Consider the following 15,508-nt stretch of genomic DNA (forward strand, 5'->3'; position numbering starts at 1 on the left):
TTTTAATGATGTATGTCATTATTTGATACGTATAGGCCCCGTTTGGTTCGTTTGATTAGGTATGATAAAATTATTTAGGAAAAATTGCATAATACCCCCTGTGTTATGCTAAAATTGTACAAAACTTACCTGTGTTAAATAAATAGCCATAAAAGACCTTGTGAATTTTGAAACCCTGCAAAAAAAATTCTCTCAGTCCAAAAGTGATGGAAGGTGTTGTGCACGCGGTGGAAATGAGAGTAGAGCTTTTTTTTATCCTATTTCAGCTTTTTTGGTAGTGCAATGTACAAAATACCCTTCTCCTTCATTATATATACAACTTAACATCCCCTCACAAACATACTACAAAAATAGGATTTTAAGTGAGCAAATTTTCAATTTGTCCCTTTTATAAATAAAAATCATATATTATAAATTAAATTAAATTATTATTTAATTTAATATTTTTTCATATTTATTTATAAAATATACTAAATCAATATAACAATATTATATCAGATTTTTTAACTTTTATAAATGTTATATTATTAATCAAATTAAACTATTATTTAATTTAAATGTATTTTAATATTTATTTATAAAATATACTAAATAAATATAAAAATACCTAAAATTTATATCAATTTTTTTAATTTATATAAAATATTATATTAAAACTATTAACATATATTTAAATTAAGCATTTACTATTTTTTATTATTTTAAAATTTTATTAAATTAAATACTTTACTAAATTATTACTTTATTACATTATTATTTAATTTAAATATATGTTAATATTTGTTTATGAAATATACTAAATAAATAAAAAATACTTAAAAATTATATCAATTTTTTTAACGTATATAAATTATTATATTTAAATTATTAATATATATTTAAATTAAACATTTAATATTTTTATTATTTCTAAATTTTGTTGAATTAAATAATTTTAATTAATTTTTATTTATTAATTCTTCTCCGTCGTCTTCTCCAACGCCGACGAGTCGTCGGCGGTGATTAAAATTAACAATCTTGATCTCATTGGAATCGTCTCGACGAGGGGAGTCTCACGGGCCGTGATTCGTCAAGACGGTGGCAAATCGACGCAACAAACATCACGACAGAAATAAATTTAAAAATTTTGGATCTCAGCAAAAGCTTGATGAAAATGAGCAAGGTTGGTCTTGTTCGAATCTTCACGTCGAGGCGAGTCTATTGGTGGTGATCCCAGGCCGAAATTCATCCGGACGATGATGAATTGAAGCCAAGAAGCTTTGACGGTCGTGCTCGAAGCCCAGTCTTTCCAGTCAATAAAAGTTAAAATTGATGGTATGGATATGTTCGTATTGAGAAGAGAATTCCAATGGTATAATTCATGGTTGGAAATTCTTTTCCGACGACGACGGAATCATAAAAAGAATATTCGGAAAGAAATAGTCTATATAATATATACGATATGTATAATGTATATATAAATAATATAAATAAAAATAAGAAATAGTCTATATAATATATACGATATGTATAATGTATATATAAATAATATAAATAAAAATATATTTAAATTACTTTAGATTTGGATCGTTTATTTTTTACATTCAAATATCAATGGTTGTTATAAGAAGGGTATAACGGTCAATTTAGCAAAAATTTAATGTCGTTAGGGTTCATCTAACGGAATGAGTATGCAACAATTTAGAAAGCATACGAATTCTTTTACTTATTTTTTTAATATAGGGGGTTTTTAACTAAATTTTAAAAATACAAAGAATTTATGCAATTTTTACTTTTTGTAGTACAGAAAGAATAACTTATGGTTTGTGATCATTAATACCTATCACATCAAAGAGACGGGCTTGAGTAATGGCAGTGGATTCCATTGCCGTAAGTTTCTAGGGTTTCAATTTGGTCCTGTAAAACTGAAAAATTCACAATTTCAGTCCAAATTTGGCCGGAAAATTTTGTGGATCGCCGAAAAAAGTCACATGCGATGCATGTGACTTTTAAAATTGGGGGCTCGATCCTGATTGGCTGGAGAAGTTGACGTGGCGCATACGTGGAAATTAAAAAAAAAATCGACAGAAAATCAAAGTCTTGAAATCCCCACCATTCGCCGCCACCTTCTCTCTTCAATTCCGCCGCCGTTACTTGGAATTTCTAGCCACCACATATACCATTCGATTACCCATAATAAGGAGAACAAAACCCCTCAACCAATTTTGCGATCCGACCACGACAACGACTGGGCTTTGAAATTGACCGCCGCGGACAATTTCCGTCGATTCGCCGGCGACAGGACGACCCACGATCGCGGATTGGTACCATTGGATTCGTCTCCTCACTGCGCTTCTAATGGGAGTAGTCTCATCCATTTTCATCAACTAGGTGCAAAGATCCATCGTTTTGAAGATCTCAGTCGTCGTCCGCCGTGACTGCACCTTCCGCCAGCGTTTTCTCTTTCGTCTGAACGAACCACCGGCTCGGAAGACCATCGTTGAACGCCTCTCGTTGCGAATCTTTCCATTTTCATCAACTAGGTGCAAAGATCCATCGTTTTGAAGATCTCAGTCGTCGTCCGCCGTGACTGCACCTTCCGCCAGCGTTTTCTCTTTCGTCTGAACGAACCACCGGCTCGGAAGACCATCGTTGAACGCCTCTCGTTCTGGCGAATCTTTTGAGACCAGTCCCATCAATTTTGGTCACCTCTGTGCAAAGATCCGACAAAAGCCGTCCTCCGCCTTTGCCATTCTTTTGAGATCGTTTTTTTTTTTTTTAAATTTCCACGTATGTGCCACATATGCACCACATCAGCTTCTCCAGCCAATCAGAATCGAGCCCCAATTTTAAAAGTCACATGCATCGCATGTGACTTTTTCCGGCGACCCACAAAATTTTCCGGCCAAATTTGGACTGAAATTGCGAATTTTTCAGTTTTACGGGACCAAATTGAAACCCTAGAAATTTACGGGACTAAAACAAAAATGGCCTATAGCTGTGGGACGAAAATTGTCTTTTGCCCTAAAAAATTAATATTTTGGTATTTATAGGGGTGTTGGAAATTATATGGTGTGGTGAGTTATATATATTTAAGGTGTGCCTCATACCATATCAAATTACTTTTTTACCCTTACAATTTAATATTTTTTATTAATGTACATCATACAGCCCCCCACTCTCGGACAGAATATGCACACTCGGTGTAATATTTTGTCGGAGCGTAAACACGTTTCTGAATCGAGTTAACACATCGGAGTGGATGGGTGGGTAGTCGTTTATTATTATCAATTCATTGAAGGTGTACGAATATGCTTGGTCAATAGTGTCTGGTGCCCAGCTCGAGCTGGGGGTGGCCCTCGGTCGCGGGGTGCACCAGGTGGTGCGCTGGGGGAGCGCAAGCGCGAGCTGGTGCACCAGAGGAACGCACGAGCCTGTGCCTCGAGCTGCTTCAACTGGTGCACCAGGGGAGTGCACTAGTGCGCTGGGGGGCGTACTCGGGCTCGAGTTCGGCTTGAGTCTTCAAGTGTTGTGAGGAGGTGCTTATTTTTGCGTCCCCTGGGTTTTGAACCCAGGTCAAAAGAGTGGTAAGTGAGAACTCCTACCACTACACCATCAAATATTTCTTAACAATATTTGCTCTCATTCTCTATTAATAGAGGTTATTCAGAATTTATTCATCTTTTGCGCCGAATTCTTTCATTCATTTTGAGAAATTCGACGTCATCTTCAAGAGATAAGATTCCCCATAAACAATTCTTACATTTGGTAATGGAGCCCCCCAAGATTTTGGAGAGGGTGAAGCGGCGCAATTTTTTTTTAAGGACGTAGCCTCTTGGGGTGATTTTTTCACCATCCATTAGGTTGAAATTTTTGTACGTAACTCGATAGTATTCCATATTCATAAATGTAGTCACTACACTTATGTTGTTTTGTTCTCTTATAATTTGTATTCATTAGATGTTGCCTCTAGGGATGTTTTTGCTCAAGCCCCATAGTTAGGTTTTACCAAATTCGAAAAGGGGAGCAAAATTTTCCGATTCCAATATTTTTAAGAGGGGACCTTGCCTCAAGAATTCGATAAAGGGACGTTGCCTCAAAGGATACTTCATGTCCCGGAGTCGATTTTTCACCAACTTCAAAGGGATGTAAAGTTTCTGGAGCGACATTATTGATGATGATCTCAATGAAAGTTCCATTTAGGGGGTCCCGGGACAATAGCGACTTTTGTCTATATGACAATGACGATTTTTGCCTCTAAGGTCCTCGTGAAACTTCAAGGATCTCTATGTCTAAATTTGTTTCGTTTGTTGGGACGACGACAAGAAAACCAACTTCATTACTTAAAATTCAGAATACAAAGTTTTAGGAAAAATCAAAAGGGGAGAAGGATATGTCGAGCTACTACTCGAGTTTTCTCCTATTACAAGTGACTAGTCAAAAAATAATTTTTTCCGCTACGTGAAATTTGAGTTCCTCCTTCATGGCTTGTTGATCTTTTTGAGTTCACGGGATGACTCCTGCGGTGGGATAGTTATCCTCACGAGGAGTTTGCACATTCGACCCACGGTCAAATTGGCGTCCTTGTGCATAGTGGTTGACATATTCCTTTAAGTGTCCCTGCTGGATCAATTTTTCTATCTCATTCTTCAGGTGATGGCATTCCTCCGTCGTATGTCCCTTGTCTCGGTGAAAGCGACAATATTTGTCGGATTTGAGTCTCTTGGGGTTATCTTTCATCTTTGTCGGCCATTGATTAATTAGCCCTTGCTAGTCCGCCACCATTAATATCTCCCCCCTGGGAGCATTCAAAGGGGTATAGTGAGCGAACCCCGCCGGAGGTACATGCTTGCGTTCCTCTTTCTTTTTCGGCTCTTTTTCCTCTTCCCAGCCCTTCCTTTTGCCGCTAAGGGAAGGATCCAAAGCATTAGACTCCTCAATCCGGATGTATTTCTGGAAGCGCACGAGTAAATCTTCCATAGTGCTAGAGGGCTTGCCAGCTATAGACTCTTTGAATCTTCCCGATTGTAGATTATGTTGGACAATACTGGCTAACAACTCTTGATTAACATGGGGAACTTCATGTACTGCGTCCACGAATCTTTGGATGTAGTCTCTCAAAGTTTCGCCCTCCCTTTGGCGAATGGTGAATGGAGATGCAGCCATTTTCGGAACTTTTTTGTTCATGGAGAAGTGATGCAAGAAATGTTGAACCAATTGCTCGAGGCTAGAAATAGTTCCAGCGGGCAGTTGGTTGAACCAGGCTAACGCACGTTTCGACAGCATAGTGCGGAAGATCTTGCAGTAAGCGGCGTCACTCAGATCGTACCAATCAATCTTGGCGTAAAATTTGTCTAAGTGTTCTTGTGGGTCTCCCGTTCCATCATACTCCGATAGATTCGACACCTTGAGACCAGCTGGGAGCGCCTCGGCCAGAATGTTGGAGGCAAATGGGCTCCGTCTTGGAGGTGCCACAGCCAATGGCAAGTAGGAATTCTCGGCTCTCCGAGTTGGTGGGGGAGCGGAAGATTCTCGATTATGGAGATTCCGATCTTGAGTTTGTGCAACTTCAGGTCTGGAGATCTGACTGTTTACTTCTTCTCGCCTCTGCTCCTCCTTCTCGGGAGTCGAAGATAGTTCTCGACTTCTACAAGGGGAAGGAGGGGGCGGGTTCACTGGTTGTTGCGCCACAAATTGGGCCACGGCTTGAGCCGCAGCTCGAGTAGACACATCTCGTATCAAGGCTAGCAAGGCCTCCTGTGTCAGCTGAATCATCGGTTCATGGGATGGAGCATCCGGGGGGATTACGATGATTGGGGGCACGGCCGAAGATTGTTGATGCGACGAGGGGACTCCCCCATTGAGGGGTGCCTGCTCATGCATCAGGGGGGTTACCTCCTGAGGAACTGACTGTTCGCCAGGCGGGTTCTGTTCCATTCCGTTTACTTGGGCTTCTCGGATTACGTCTAGATCATGTACGTCACGGGCTCGAGACCTAGTCTGCATGCTCAGCGTCGAGGTAAAATGTTTCCCACAAACGGCGCCAATAATGTGGTTGAGGTTTTTTTGCTAAAGGATAAAATCGGGATTTTTACTACGACGCAATTGCACATCAGGTGAAATGCAATTTTCGAAAAGGGGTGCTGATTTCAAGAGAGATGGGTCTAATCAATGAATAGTAACCCTTATAAAAAATTAATATTTTGGTATTTATAGGGGTGTTGGAAATTATATGGTGTGGTGAGTTATATATATTTAAGATGTGCCTCATACATATCAAATTACTTTTTTACCCTTACAATTTAATATTTTTTATTAATGTACATCAACGTGCATATATTAAGTAATTTTTTATACTTTAAAATATATCATAAATAAGATAAATATATAAATTATTGTATTACTTTAATAAAAAAGAGATAATAAAATAGAACTTATCAATTAATGCAAATTTTAAAAAATTTAGTAAGTTAGTTATTTTATCTTGAAGAACATTTTTTACTTCACAAAAAATTGGTACGACGGGATCATTAACCGCCATTTATAAATTTGGAAGAAATTTCTTTTTTTATATTAGTATAAATAAAGTGATGCAGACCCCATATTAATATGGTCCAAATGTAAAAAAGTGCAACTAGCATAACAATAAGCGTGATCATATTAATATCTTATAGCTATAAAACATTCGATTTAGCTATAACTATTATATAAATGATGAACCCGTTACTATAATCCTACAAAATATAGAATAGACTGAATCACTTGTCGTAATCAATCTATTACAAGAAGTGATCTGCGTTTAAAAATGGACATGAGACGTATTTTACGAGAAGTGGCAGTCCGTTGGATTTGAATTAGCAGAGGCATATGCAATTAAAGGCAATGTTCTGCGGACAAGGACGATGAGTCTCTGCTGTTTCATTGGAGAAGCCCATAAATGTTGATGTTGAAATACGTTAGTATTAAGACACAAGAAACAGATTGGGCCAATGTTCTGCCCAATAGGCTGCGAAATACATCCTATCTCGGATCTCTCATTAATAATTCTGATCCGCTGTTCGCTTAAGCCCAAATTTATTGCACGCTTCACTCCATGTAAATCTTTAATCGTAGTAGTTTTTTAAATATTATGGTAAAAAGATTTAATATAATTATGAATACCTCTTGTTGTTTAGAAAATTTTGAATAATCAATTCATTTCATATTAAATATTAATATAAGCAGTTAACTTAAAAAATTTGTAGTTTCTTGAATAATGTAATCATTGGTATGTTATGAATTTGAAATATATATATATATATATAAGAGACAATTTCACTGTCCTTCTTTGAGTAAAATTTATATTTATTTTCGATTAACTTATTACTAATTTATTACAAATCAAATAATTTTTTTTATGACCAAATCATCTTTATACATCTTCATATATTACTGTATGTGAAGAGGTATATCTTTATCTTTATAGGAGTAGTTTAGTCACAAAAAAATTGTTTGACTTGCAGTTAGCTAGTAATAAGTCAATTGAGAGTAAATATCAATTTTTATTTAGTTTTACTTCTTTTTTTTTTGTTAATATCACAAATTCAGTGAGTTTTAACTAATTGAGAAACTTATTTGTTAAGTGAAAATAAACCTTAGAAATATTAGATACAACTTTTTAAATTATATAAATCTACATATAATTATATCGAATTTGAAGGATGGAGAGTGTAATTATTCCCAAATATAGCAATCAATCAACATTAACCCCTCAAGTGAAAAAGAATGTGGAGAACAAAATTTGAAGTAGGTATGGTATGATATGATCAGGTCAGAACATATATTACTTCTGCAATTGGTTCACTTTCTTTGTACTTGAAAAAGAATCCACACAGACAACAGCTATTCCCCGGCAGCTCCCTCTTCCCTTCTTCCCTCCAATCACATTTCTGTCAGCCTAAAACAAAGATCAAGAAACTAAGACTTGGGCAATGATCCAAATTGATAATTAATGAACATGAGGCATTGATAGAGAAAGCAGAGAGAGAGTGAGAAGCATAGAGATTTGAAGAGGATTAATTTTGGGTTGGTAAGAAAAAGGCAGGGGGAATTGGGTGGGGTGGGGGGGGGTTGGGCAATGTATAACCGCTGCCTGAGCTGCAACCACACGCGTACCAAAACCCATGTCCTTAAGCTCAACCTCAGCCTTGGTCAGACTTATGCCCTCCCTTAATTACGAGCTTATCTTTGGCTTCATCTGTAGCTTTTTTGAGTTTTTAACACCAAACTATTCTTTTGTCATTTCCCACTTTAACATAACCTCTCTCTTTCTCTCTCCCCTCCATTTACTCGTCTTTGCCCGCCAACTACTTTCTTCTTGTTTGTCAGTCTCCGGCAACACTTTTTTGTTCTTTCTTGGTTTTCCGGCGAGTATTTGGCCGCGGGAGGTGAGTTCATGTGGCCAGAGAAGGTGATTCCCGGCGTCAATGGAGTTCATGGGAGGGGGTATCCCGTTCCACTGGCCTCCCATGAAGACGTGGTCAAGGATCGGACTCTCTTCATGAACACACTCAGAAGCTTTCACTTTTCTCTGGGCTCTAAATTTCTGTACGTCTATATATATTTTACCCCTCATTTTTTGGTGACAATCATGTTATGATATTGTAAGCATTTGAACAAGATTTTCATTTGGTATTTCTTTGTCTATTTTCTTTTGTAATTTAAATCTTTTGACATATATAATTTATTTATTTTTTGGGTGAAGGGTTCCTGTGATTGGAGGGAAGGAACTCAATCTGCATGTACTCTATGTGGAGGTCACCAGAAGGGGCGGCTACGATAAGGTTTCATAATTTAAATATGTCGACATATATATATATATATATATATATATGTCTGTGTGTGTTTGTGTGTTTCTCTTGCTATTTATTTGTTATCTTCAATGATAAACGATTTTGGTCCCAAAAAATAAAGGTGGTAAATGAGAAAAAATGGAGAGAAATCAGTTCAGTGTTTGATTTCTCTCCCACAACAACCAGCGCTTCGTACGCGTTAAGGAAGCACTACTTCACTCTCCTCCATCTTTACGAGCTCGTTTACTTCTTCAGGCTCCAACCTTCCTTCCTTAATCATTCAGGTCCATAACTCTCTCTCTCTCTCTCTCTCTCTTGTTTTGCATTTTTTTCTGCTCCCCATTCTGCATTGTTTTGATTTTCTAATAACGTGATTGATTGTTTTTTTAATTATACACTAATCACACACTATAAGTTAAGTGTATACACTTGCTATATAATTAATTTAAGGAGTTTCCTTTCTTTTGAATATCTTTGTGCCTTTTTTTGGCTTTGTTAAGAGATGAAAACATAGAGTTCAGGTGTATATATATGTGTATGTATATGAATGTTTGCATTCATACTAATATACATAGGCTGCTTGGGTGTTTTCTTGTGGACCCAAAAATAGGACAAGGCCCAACTTGCAAGGGGATAATTTGTCCAAGACTAGTAGGAGGATATTGTCCAGAGTAGAAAATGTTGGACCTTCAAACATATATGTTATGCAGAGGAGAGCATTAATTGAAATGCTAAGTTGATGATAATAAATTATGAAATAGGAACCACACATCATTTAATTTCTCTGCCACAAACGTTATTGTTCTACTCCCATGTTGGGTAATGGCAATTTGGCAATTTTCGGCTTACTAGATTGCTATGTTCTTTATTTTCTACGTATTTAATTTTTGATGTGGATGTAATTCTTTTCATGGTACCACGGGCTGAGGAGGTCCACAAATCTATTCTTTTTTCTAGTTAATAATCCAACAAATCTATCAGGATGTGATTCGTAGGTTGTGTGAACTGTACTATGGGTGCCTACAGAGACCGAGTTATGTGCATTGGCATGCATGTAACTTAAAAGATGGAATACGAAATTTTAAAATAAGAGATCCAAACTGATGATTTTTATTCTGTTGCAATAAAACTACATATGATCATTATCGTACATGATTTTATTTCCTATAGGCCATTCCTTCCAAGCTATAGGAACCATCGACGCTAAATTCGACTGTGGTTACTTGGTCTCGGTCAGATTGGGGAACGAGACACTGAACGGTGTGCTTTACCATCCGGCGGGCTATCCTCCTCCTGCTTCGACCCATCAACCATGCAATGTGATCGTTCCTTACACCCCACAGTTTCATCAGCAGGGTCGTCGGGCTAGAAGAAGGAGGGCGGGTGATCCAGGCCGCCCCAAGCCCAACCGGAGTGGGTACAACTTCTTTTTTGCGGAAAAGCATTCAACGCTCAAATCTCTATACCCGAACAGAGAGAGGGAGTTCACAAAAATGATAGGGGAGTCCTGGAATAATCTGCCCCCTGAAGAAAGAGAGGTAAGTATACAGAAAATACCATTCTTGTGCGATCACTTTCTTCAAGTTTTTGGATTTCCTAAGTTGTTTGATATTTGCAGGTTTATCAGAGCTATGGGTTGAAGGATAAGGAAAGGTATCAGAAAGAACTGAAAGAGTACAAGGAGAGACTGAAGGTGTTGAACTCCAGCATGATTATGCGCAGGGAATAGCAAATTCAAGGGGATTTTCATTCAGACTTCAATAGAATTTATGCCTACAACTGAGAAGCTTCTGCATTCTCTCCTCAAATTTTCTTTTTGTTTCTCCCTTCTCCCCTCTCCTAATGCAGTTGTTGCAGTAATATTTTGATTTACAGAGGCTTTGTTCCTTACTTTCATCGGTGCAGTGAGCTAATTTGCAAGGTTTACTTCCAGTACATTGCACAGAGCTTACCCTCACAATCCGAGCGTCATTAGTGAAGTCCAGCATATTGCCAATTAGATGCCAAAGTGACATTTGACATCACGAGGAACACATCAACATAATAAGAGCATTAGGATAAATATTTGAGAAAAATGTGCTGAATTATATTTATGCCGACAGTTACATCATTCAAGAAAATCGAGCACAAACACATAGAAACACACACATGCATGTGTGTGCTCGGGCACAGAGGTAGATAGATTTATAGATATTAGAGATAGGAGAAAGAAGGGGAATAAATTTGGGCAAAATTAGTATATATTCTGCAATTCCTAGACAAAGTGGCACTTGTTTTGCAATTTGCAGAAAACAGAGAAAAAGATATTCTACAGAAAGTGCAGCAATGAAACTGGAAAGCCAGAATTACAGAACTAATACATCTAGTCCAGGTATACATTCCGAATTTGTTAACTTTTACTTCTCTAAAAAGCATAAAAGATGCAAAAGTTTAGAGAGGCAATTAATTGGCCACATCTGTTAGTAATTACAATCGGTTACCCAAATTGAGGTGTGCCGGATTTCTTGTTCAAGCTTTTCTGTTTAGACCATGAAAGAATCGGTGCTTTCTCCTCCTAGAATGCTTTCGAGAAGCTCTTGCAACAACATAAGGAACGAATTGCACCTGCAGTTTATGAAAACTTTCACATGCCCAACTCTCACAAAATCTTCAGAAAATCCCATAAAGAACAATGTTCTATGAAGAAAATAGGTGAACAGAGTGGCAAGTAATATGGCATCAATTCTTGACAAAGAAAATGAGCACTTCAGCGAACTTGTTATACATTTATGATGGCTTTGCTTGGAACTAAACTACCGTATTACCAATCAACACAATTTCAGCAGTGCTTTGAGACAAACTACCCTATCATTGTTGAACTCAAGATCACCTCAGCGTAATGCTGCTATATCACCCATGGATTGAATTATAAAGGAATCAACTTTTGTCATCACTGGTGGTTGAAAAAGTAGATTATAGTCACAGCACAATCAGATATCACCAAGCGATAAAAGGTTTTAACTTTAGTATGATCAATCTCTCATGCAAGCAGAAGCTATACAAATCTCACATGTTGAAAATTATTTGCAGCTAATAGGCTTTTCATATGAAGGTGAAATCCGACAGCTAGAACAGAACTACCTGAGAGTTGTTCCTCACTCCGTAATGCTGAAGTGCAGCATTGTCATCAAGTAGCTTCTCATTGAGGTATGAAAGGCAAAAGTTTGCCCATACATGTTTCCTGCAAATCATAGGCAACTCTTATGGATAGCTTGAATGTGATAACAACATTAGCCGCAACATTTTACAATAGTTCTCAGCAATTGGATTTCAGGAAAATGTCTCCGTTGCAATGAATGCATGTTTTGAACATACCAAGAAATGTGACGATGACCCATCCGTGACTCCTCCATGTCATTCACTTTCTTCTTAATTGCTAATTTCAAGTCTTTCACTGTTGCAGAATTCATCACAGCCACCTCTTCTCATCCAAAAATGGAAAACAGAAATCAGCAACATCCTATTGTTACATTTCACATAATTACTAAAAGATGTTTGTGAAAATGACAAGCAGAGAAAATTTTGAAGTACCGAGGGATGTGCCGTCCAACTTAAGGACGGTGATGCGCATGGCGCTGCCGAGCTCCAAGTTGATGAGAGTGTCCACGTCGGACAGCGACGGTTTCTTTGGAACGTCGGCGAGAATTGGGTCAGTGAGAAGTGCCGTCAGTGTTGATTGTAATCTAGCCTTCTTTACGCTGCTATTACTGTACTCCGGTGGGGTGTCTACGGCGGCGGTAGTGCTGGTACCAGCCTCCCCCGCCTTCTTATCGTCGGTTAATGCATCCATCCCTCTTCACAACGAATTCGACTACGGCACGCCTCTGTAGAGATTCCAAAAACTTTCCGTATTTAAATGGAAGCGCATTCACTGAAATCTCAGGAAAATTAACCTACATGATTACATCTTGTACGATTAACATTTCGTATCGTCAATTGTTGTGATCTACTGATCTCACAAAATGCGAAGTGGAGACGAATTCTTACCAAAATATTTGGTTGAGTAGAACTTAGGTCCTGATATATGTATTTGAGCCCCACGTAGCTTGGCATAAGTCAGCTATAGGGATTCAGTAGCGCATGCCCAATCCTCGAGAGACTCCGATATAGATTTGAATCGTTGCCAAAATGTCTTGTCTTCACATTTTATATGTACATATGATAATGATTAATATTTTGTACAACTGCAGGAAATTTGTGGTTAATCCCCACTTAAGAAAATTGAAATAAACTTGAGCTTGGCTGAAACCTTAAGAACAGTTATTCATAACTGGGCATTCATCAATGCTCAAGCTATTGCGGGCACACTTTTGGTCTGACGTTAGTTTCGCTCAAAGCAAAACTCATACTAAGAAATCGTCGAGCCATTGCAGAGACACTGTCTATCTCTTGTTGGTTCAACCAGAGCCAAATGTAAAACTCACCACTCTTAACATAATCGATCACAAGACAGGAAGCAACTTATGCACAATGAACCCAATTTTCCAGATGTCTCACGCCGTTAATTTCTGATGCAGGGGACTGATCCAAGAATTGCGATTGAGTATATTATCAATAAAAAGCATGAGGATCATGAGTTCAAAGATCACCATCTGACAAAATTTTGGCATTAGTTATAGGAGAATGAGATACAATATCAAGACCGTATTGCAATAACATGTCCAACCCAATCTGAAGGAGACCATACGTCATTAGTAGTGAAAATGTAACCCTTTTCTAGTGATCCAAACCAAACAATAAGCAACGGTCCATGAATACATTACTAGTCTTTGAATTCTTAACAAGAAAAAAGTGATGGAAACGGTGTGCCAAAGTAATCCAATCACTCCTCCATGCGATTGTCCTCTGTTTGCTGTTGGGAAACCTTGACCTTGAGCTTTGGTAATGTGAGTGAGGGCTCTTGTTGAAGAGCAGCAGGAGCTTTGACCATGTGAATGCTCTGCTCCAGTTCCTTTGCTGCCTCTCTCTGCAATTGCGCTTTCTTTCCCTTCATTCTGTCCACATACACAGCATAGACAGATAAATGTTAAAAGAAGTTCATGTAGCACTATGAATTTTGATGAACAAGAAAGGAAAAAGGACCTCTTTGCATGGTGTCTGGCCTCCCTATCAACTCTGACTTTATCGATCTTCTTAATGGCCTTAAGAGTGTTCTCTGTCACATTCCTGTCATATCTCTCAGGCCTGTTCCGCTTCCTCTCAAATTCAAATGTTGCATCCTTTAAATTTTAATGGACAACAGAAGTTCAAACAAAAACCAGAACAAACATTAGACTGCTTGCAGCCGGCATTGGAAAGAAGAAAAGAAAGCATCAAAATAGAGCTACTATAATGTCCACCTGAGTCATGTCCTTCCCATGCAACCGCCTGTAAGCCTTAGTCCATTTTACTTTACGCGGATTTCTCTTCATCTTGAAATTTTTGTGGCATTTAGAACGACAAAATCTAAAGATCTGAAAATGAAACTTAATGGAGTTAATGCATTTAAACTACAAATACGAATCACGACATACATTGATTGAATAATATAAAAGAGCAATGCTTTGTGCTTAAACACCCAACCCCATCAAAATCGGTTTAAATCTGATCCAAATCAATATCAGGAAAAGAAATTGAAAAAATATTCATGCAATAAACTAAACAGGTAATCACCACGCCTCCCATTATTCCTCGGTTGAAATATCAGAATTATCAGCCCCAGATCCTAACTGAAGAAGTCCCACAAAACATCAACATTTTTTTAAAAGCAGGACTGAATCTAATTATGCATCCATCACAAGAGAAACTTCATTAGAAAGCAGGATTCCACATCTCTGCCCGTCAAAGGTTCGGCATACCTTAATGCCATCAAGTCAAACTAACCTACACAATATTACAATTCCTGCTCAAAATTTAATTTAACAGATGAGTGTTATCTTCTAGTTTCTTGTTATATGTCGCACATGACAACAAAGCATAAGACTCTATCCAGACAGTTACTTCTAACCTCCTCTTTTACATAACATCAAACTGATGATCCTTTATATAACAAATCACCAGTCGCCTTTATATACTCAAATGAATCATAGTCACAACAAGCAATAACTTTTTACAAAAATTGATCATTTGCAGCAGGGGACTATCAGTAAAAGCTCACCTTTGCATCATTACGAACAAATTGAATCCCATGGCCGGGATATATAGTAGAAGAACAGAACCAGCACTTCTCCAACCTCATCTTTGTTTAGTGTTAAGAAAAAACCCTGCTAATAAATTTAAACAAATGATTTCCAGATTAAAGATAAAACTCCGAAAACCAGTAAATATCATTATTACATATATAAACCAAAAATTCCGCGAACTGGTAAATAAAAAGATTTAACCAGAATAGGAACTTGAAAATTAACTATAACCAAGAAATCAAAACAGGGCAAACAAACGGAGTGTAAGAATAGTTGAAAGCAATTGCACATCGGTGAAGAAAAGATCACTTCCTTTCACGGCAGAAAGAAGAGAATCCAAAAATACAAAACATACGGACCCAAATCAAATCCAACTAGAGAAAAACAGTGGGAATTCGAGAAAAGAATATTATCGAATGCAGAAGGCGGCTCTAACAAAGAAACGCACCTGCAATTGGGACAGAGGGAGAACAGCAATCCCCCAGTGGGAACAGAAGA

General features: G+C 37.7%; 3 protein-coding genes across 6 annotated transcripts; 1 reads left to right on the plus strand and 2 right to left on the minus strand.

The window, feature by feature from the left end:
• Positions 7,922-10,895, plus strand: LOC105165948 (high mobility group B protein 9). The gene is made up of 5 exons (XM_011085105.2): positions 7,922-8,565; positions 8,723-8,801; positions 8,932-9,094; positions 9,981-10,348; positions 10,429-10,895. The coding sequence occupies exons 1-5, from the start codon at positions 8,414-8,416 to the stop codon at positions 10,537-10,539; spliced, it is 873 nt and encodes a 290-aa protein (XP_011083407.1). The 5' UTR covers positions 7,922-8,413; the 3' UTR covers positions 10,540-10,895.
• Positions 11,100-13,289, minus strand: LOC110011246 (U11/U12 small nuclear ribonucleoprotein 25 kDa protein). Of its 3 annotated transcripts, none has more exons than XM_011085107.2 (5): positions 12,837-13,289; positions 12,381-12,673; positions 12,165-12,270; positions 11,931-12,030; positions 11,100-11,414 (listed from the first exon to the last, which is right to left on the minus strand). In XM_011085107.2, the coding sequence occupies exons 2-5, from the start codon at positions 12,637-12,639 to the stop codon at positions 11,319-11,321; spliced, it is 561 nt and encodes a 186-aa protein (XP_011083409.1). In that variant the 5' UTR covers positions 12,640-12,673; positions 12,837-13,289; the 3' UTR covers positions 11,100-11,318. The 3 variants fall into 3 exon arrangements, with proteins under 3 accessions (XP_011083409.1, XP_011083408.1, XP_020551168.1); XM_011085106.2 differs by having other exon boundaries at positions 12,381-12,742; positions 12,837-13,128; XM_020695509.1 differs by lacking the exon at positions 12,837-13,289 and having other exon boundaries at positions 12,381-12,830.
• Positions 13,443-15,508, minus strand: LOC105165949 (probable ribosome biogenesis protein RLP24). Of its 2 annotated transcripts, none has more exons than XM_011085108.2 (5): positions 15,459-15,508; positions 14,986-15,091; positions 14,189-14,302; positions 13,932-14,068; positions 13,443-13,843 (listed from the first exon to the last, which is right to left on the minus strand). In XM_011085108.2, the coding sequence occupies exons 2-5, from the start codon at positions 15,064-15,066 to the stop codon at positions 13,672-13,674; spliced, it is 504 nt and encodes a 167-aa protein (XP_011083410.1). In that variant the 5' UTR covers positions 15,067-15,091; positions 15,459-15,508; the 3' UTR covers positions 13,443-13,671. The 2 variants fall into 2 exon arrangements, with proteins under 2 accessions (XP_011083410.1, XP_020551169.1); XM_020695510.1 differs by having other exon boundaries at positions 14,986-15,094; positions 15,459-15,491.

Source organism: Sesamum indicum, linkage group LG7 (assembly GCF_000512975.1).
Source record: "Sesamum indicum cultivar Zhongzhi No. 13 linkage group LG7, S_indicum_v1.0, whole genome shotgun sequence".
In the NCBI taxonomy this organism is placed as follows: domain Eukaryota; kingdom Viridiplantae; phylum Streptophyta; class Magnoliopsida; order Lamiales; family Pedaliaceae; genus Sesamum; species Sesamum indicum.

Excerpts from the sequence above, each read along its gene's own strand:
- LOC110011246 (XM_011085107.2), bottom strand. The coding sequence starts at position 12,639 with ATGGATGCATTAACCGACGATAAGAAGGCGGGGGAGGCTGGTACCAGC. Across the intron at positions 12,271-12,380 it reads GTTGGACGGCACATCCCTCG|AGGTGGCTGTGATGAATTCT; the intron begins GTACTTCAAAAT and ends TTGGATGAGAAG. Across the intron at positions 11,415-11,930 it reads GAGTGAGGAACAACTCTCAG|GTGCAATTCGTTCCTTATGT; the intron begins GTAGTTCTGTTC and ends CATAAACTGCAG.
- LOC105165949 (XM_011085108.2), bottom strand. The coding sequence starts at position 15,066 with ATGAGGTTGGAGAAGTGCTGGTTCTGTTCTTCTACTATATATCCCGGC. Across the intron at positions 14,303-14,985 it reads TTGTTCGTAATGATGCAAAG|ATCTTTAGATTTTGTCGTTC; the intron begins GTGAGCTTTTAC and ends TTTCATTTTCAG. Across the intron at positions 14,069-14,188 it reads ATGGGAAGGACATGACTCAG|GATGCAACATTTGAATTTGA; the intron begins GTGGACATTATA and ends TAAAATTTAAAG.
- LOC105165948 (XM_011085105.2), top strand. The coding sequence starts at position 8,414 with ATGTGGCCAGAGAAGGTGATTCCCGGCGTCAATGGAGTTCATGGGAGG. Across the intron at positions 8,566-8,722 it reads TCTCTGGGCTCTAAATTTCT|GGTTCCTGTGATTGGAGGGA; the intron begins GTACGTCTATAT and ends TTTTGGGTGAAG. Across the intron at positions 10,349-10,428 it reads TGCCCCCTGAAGAAAGAGAG|GTTTATCAGAGCTATGGGTT; the intron begins GTAAGTATACAG and ends TGATATTTGCAG.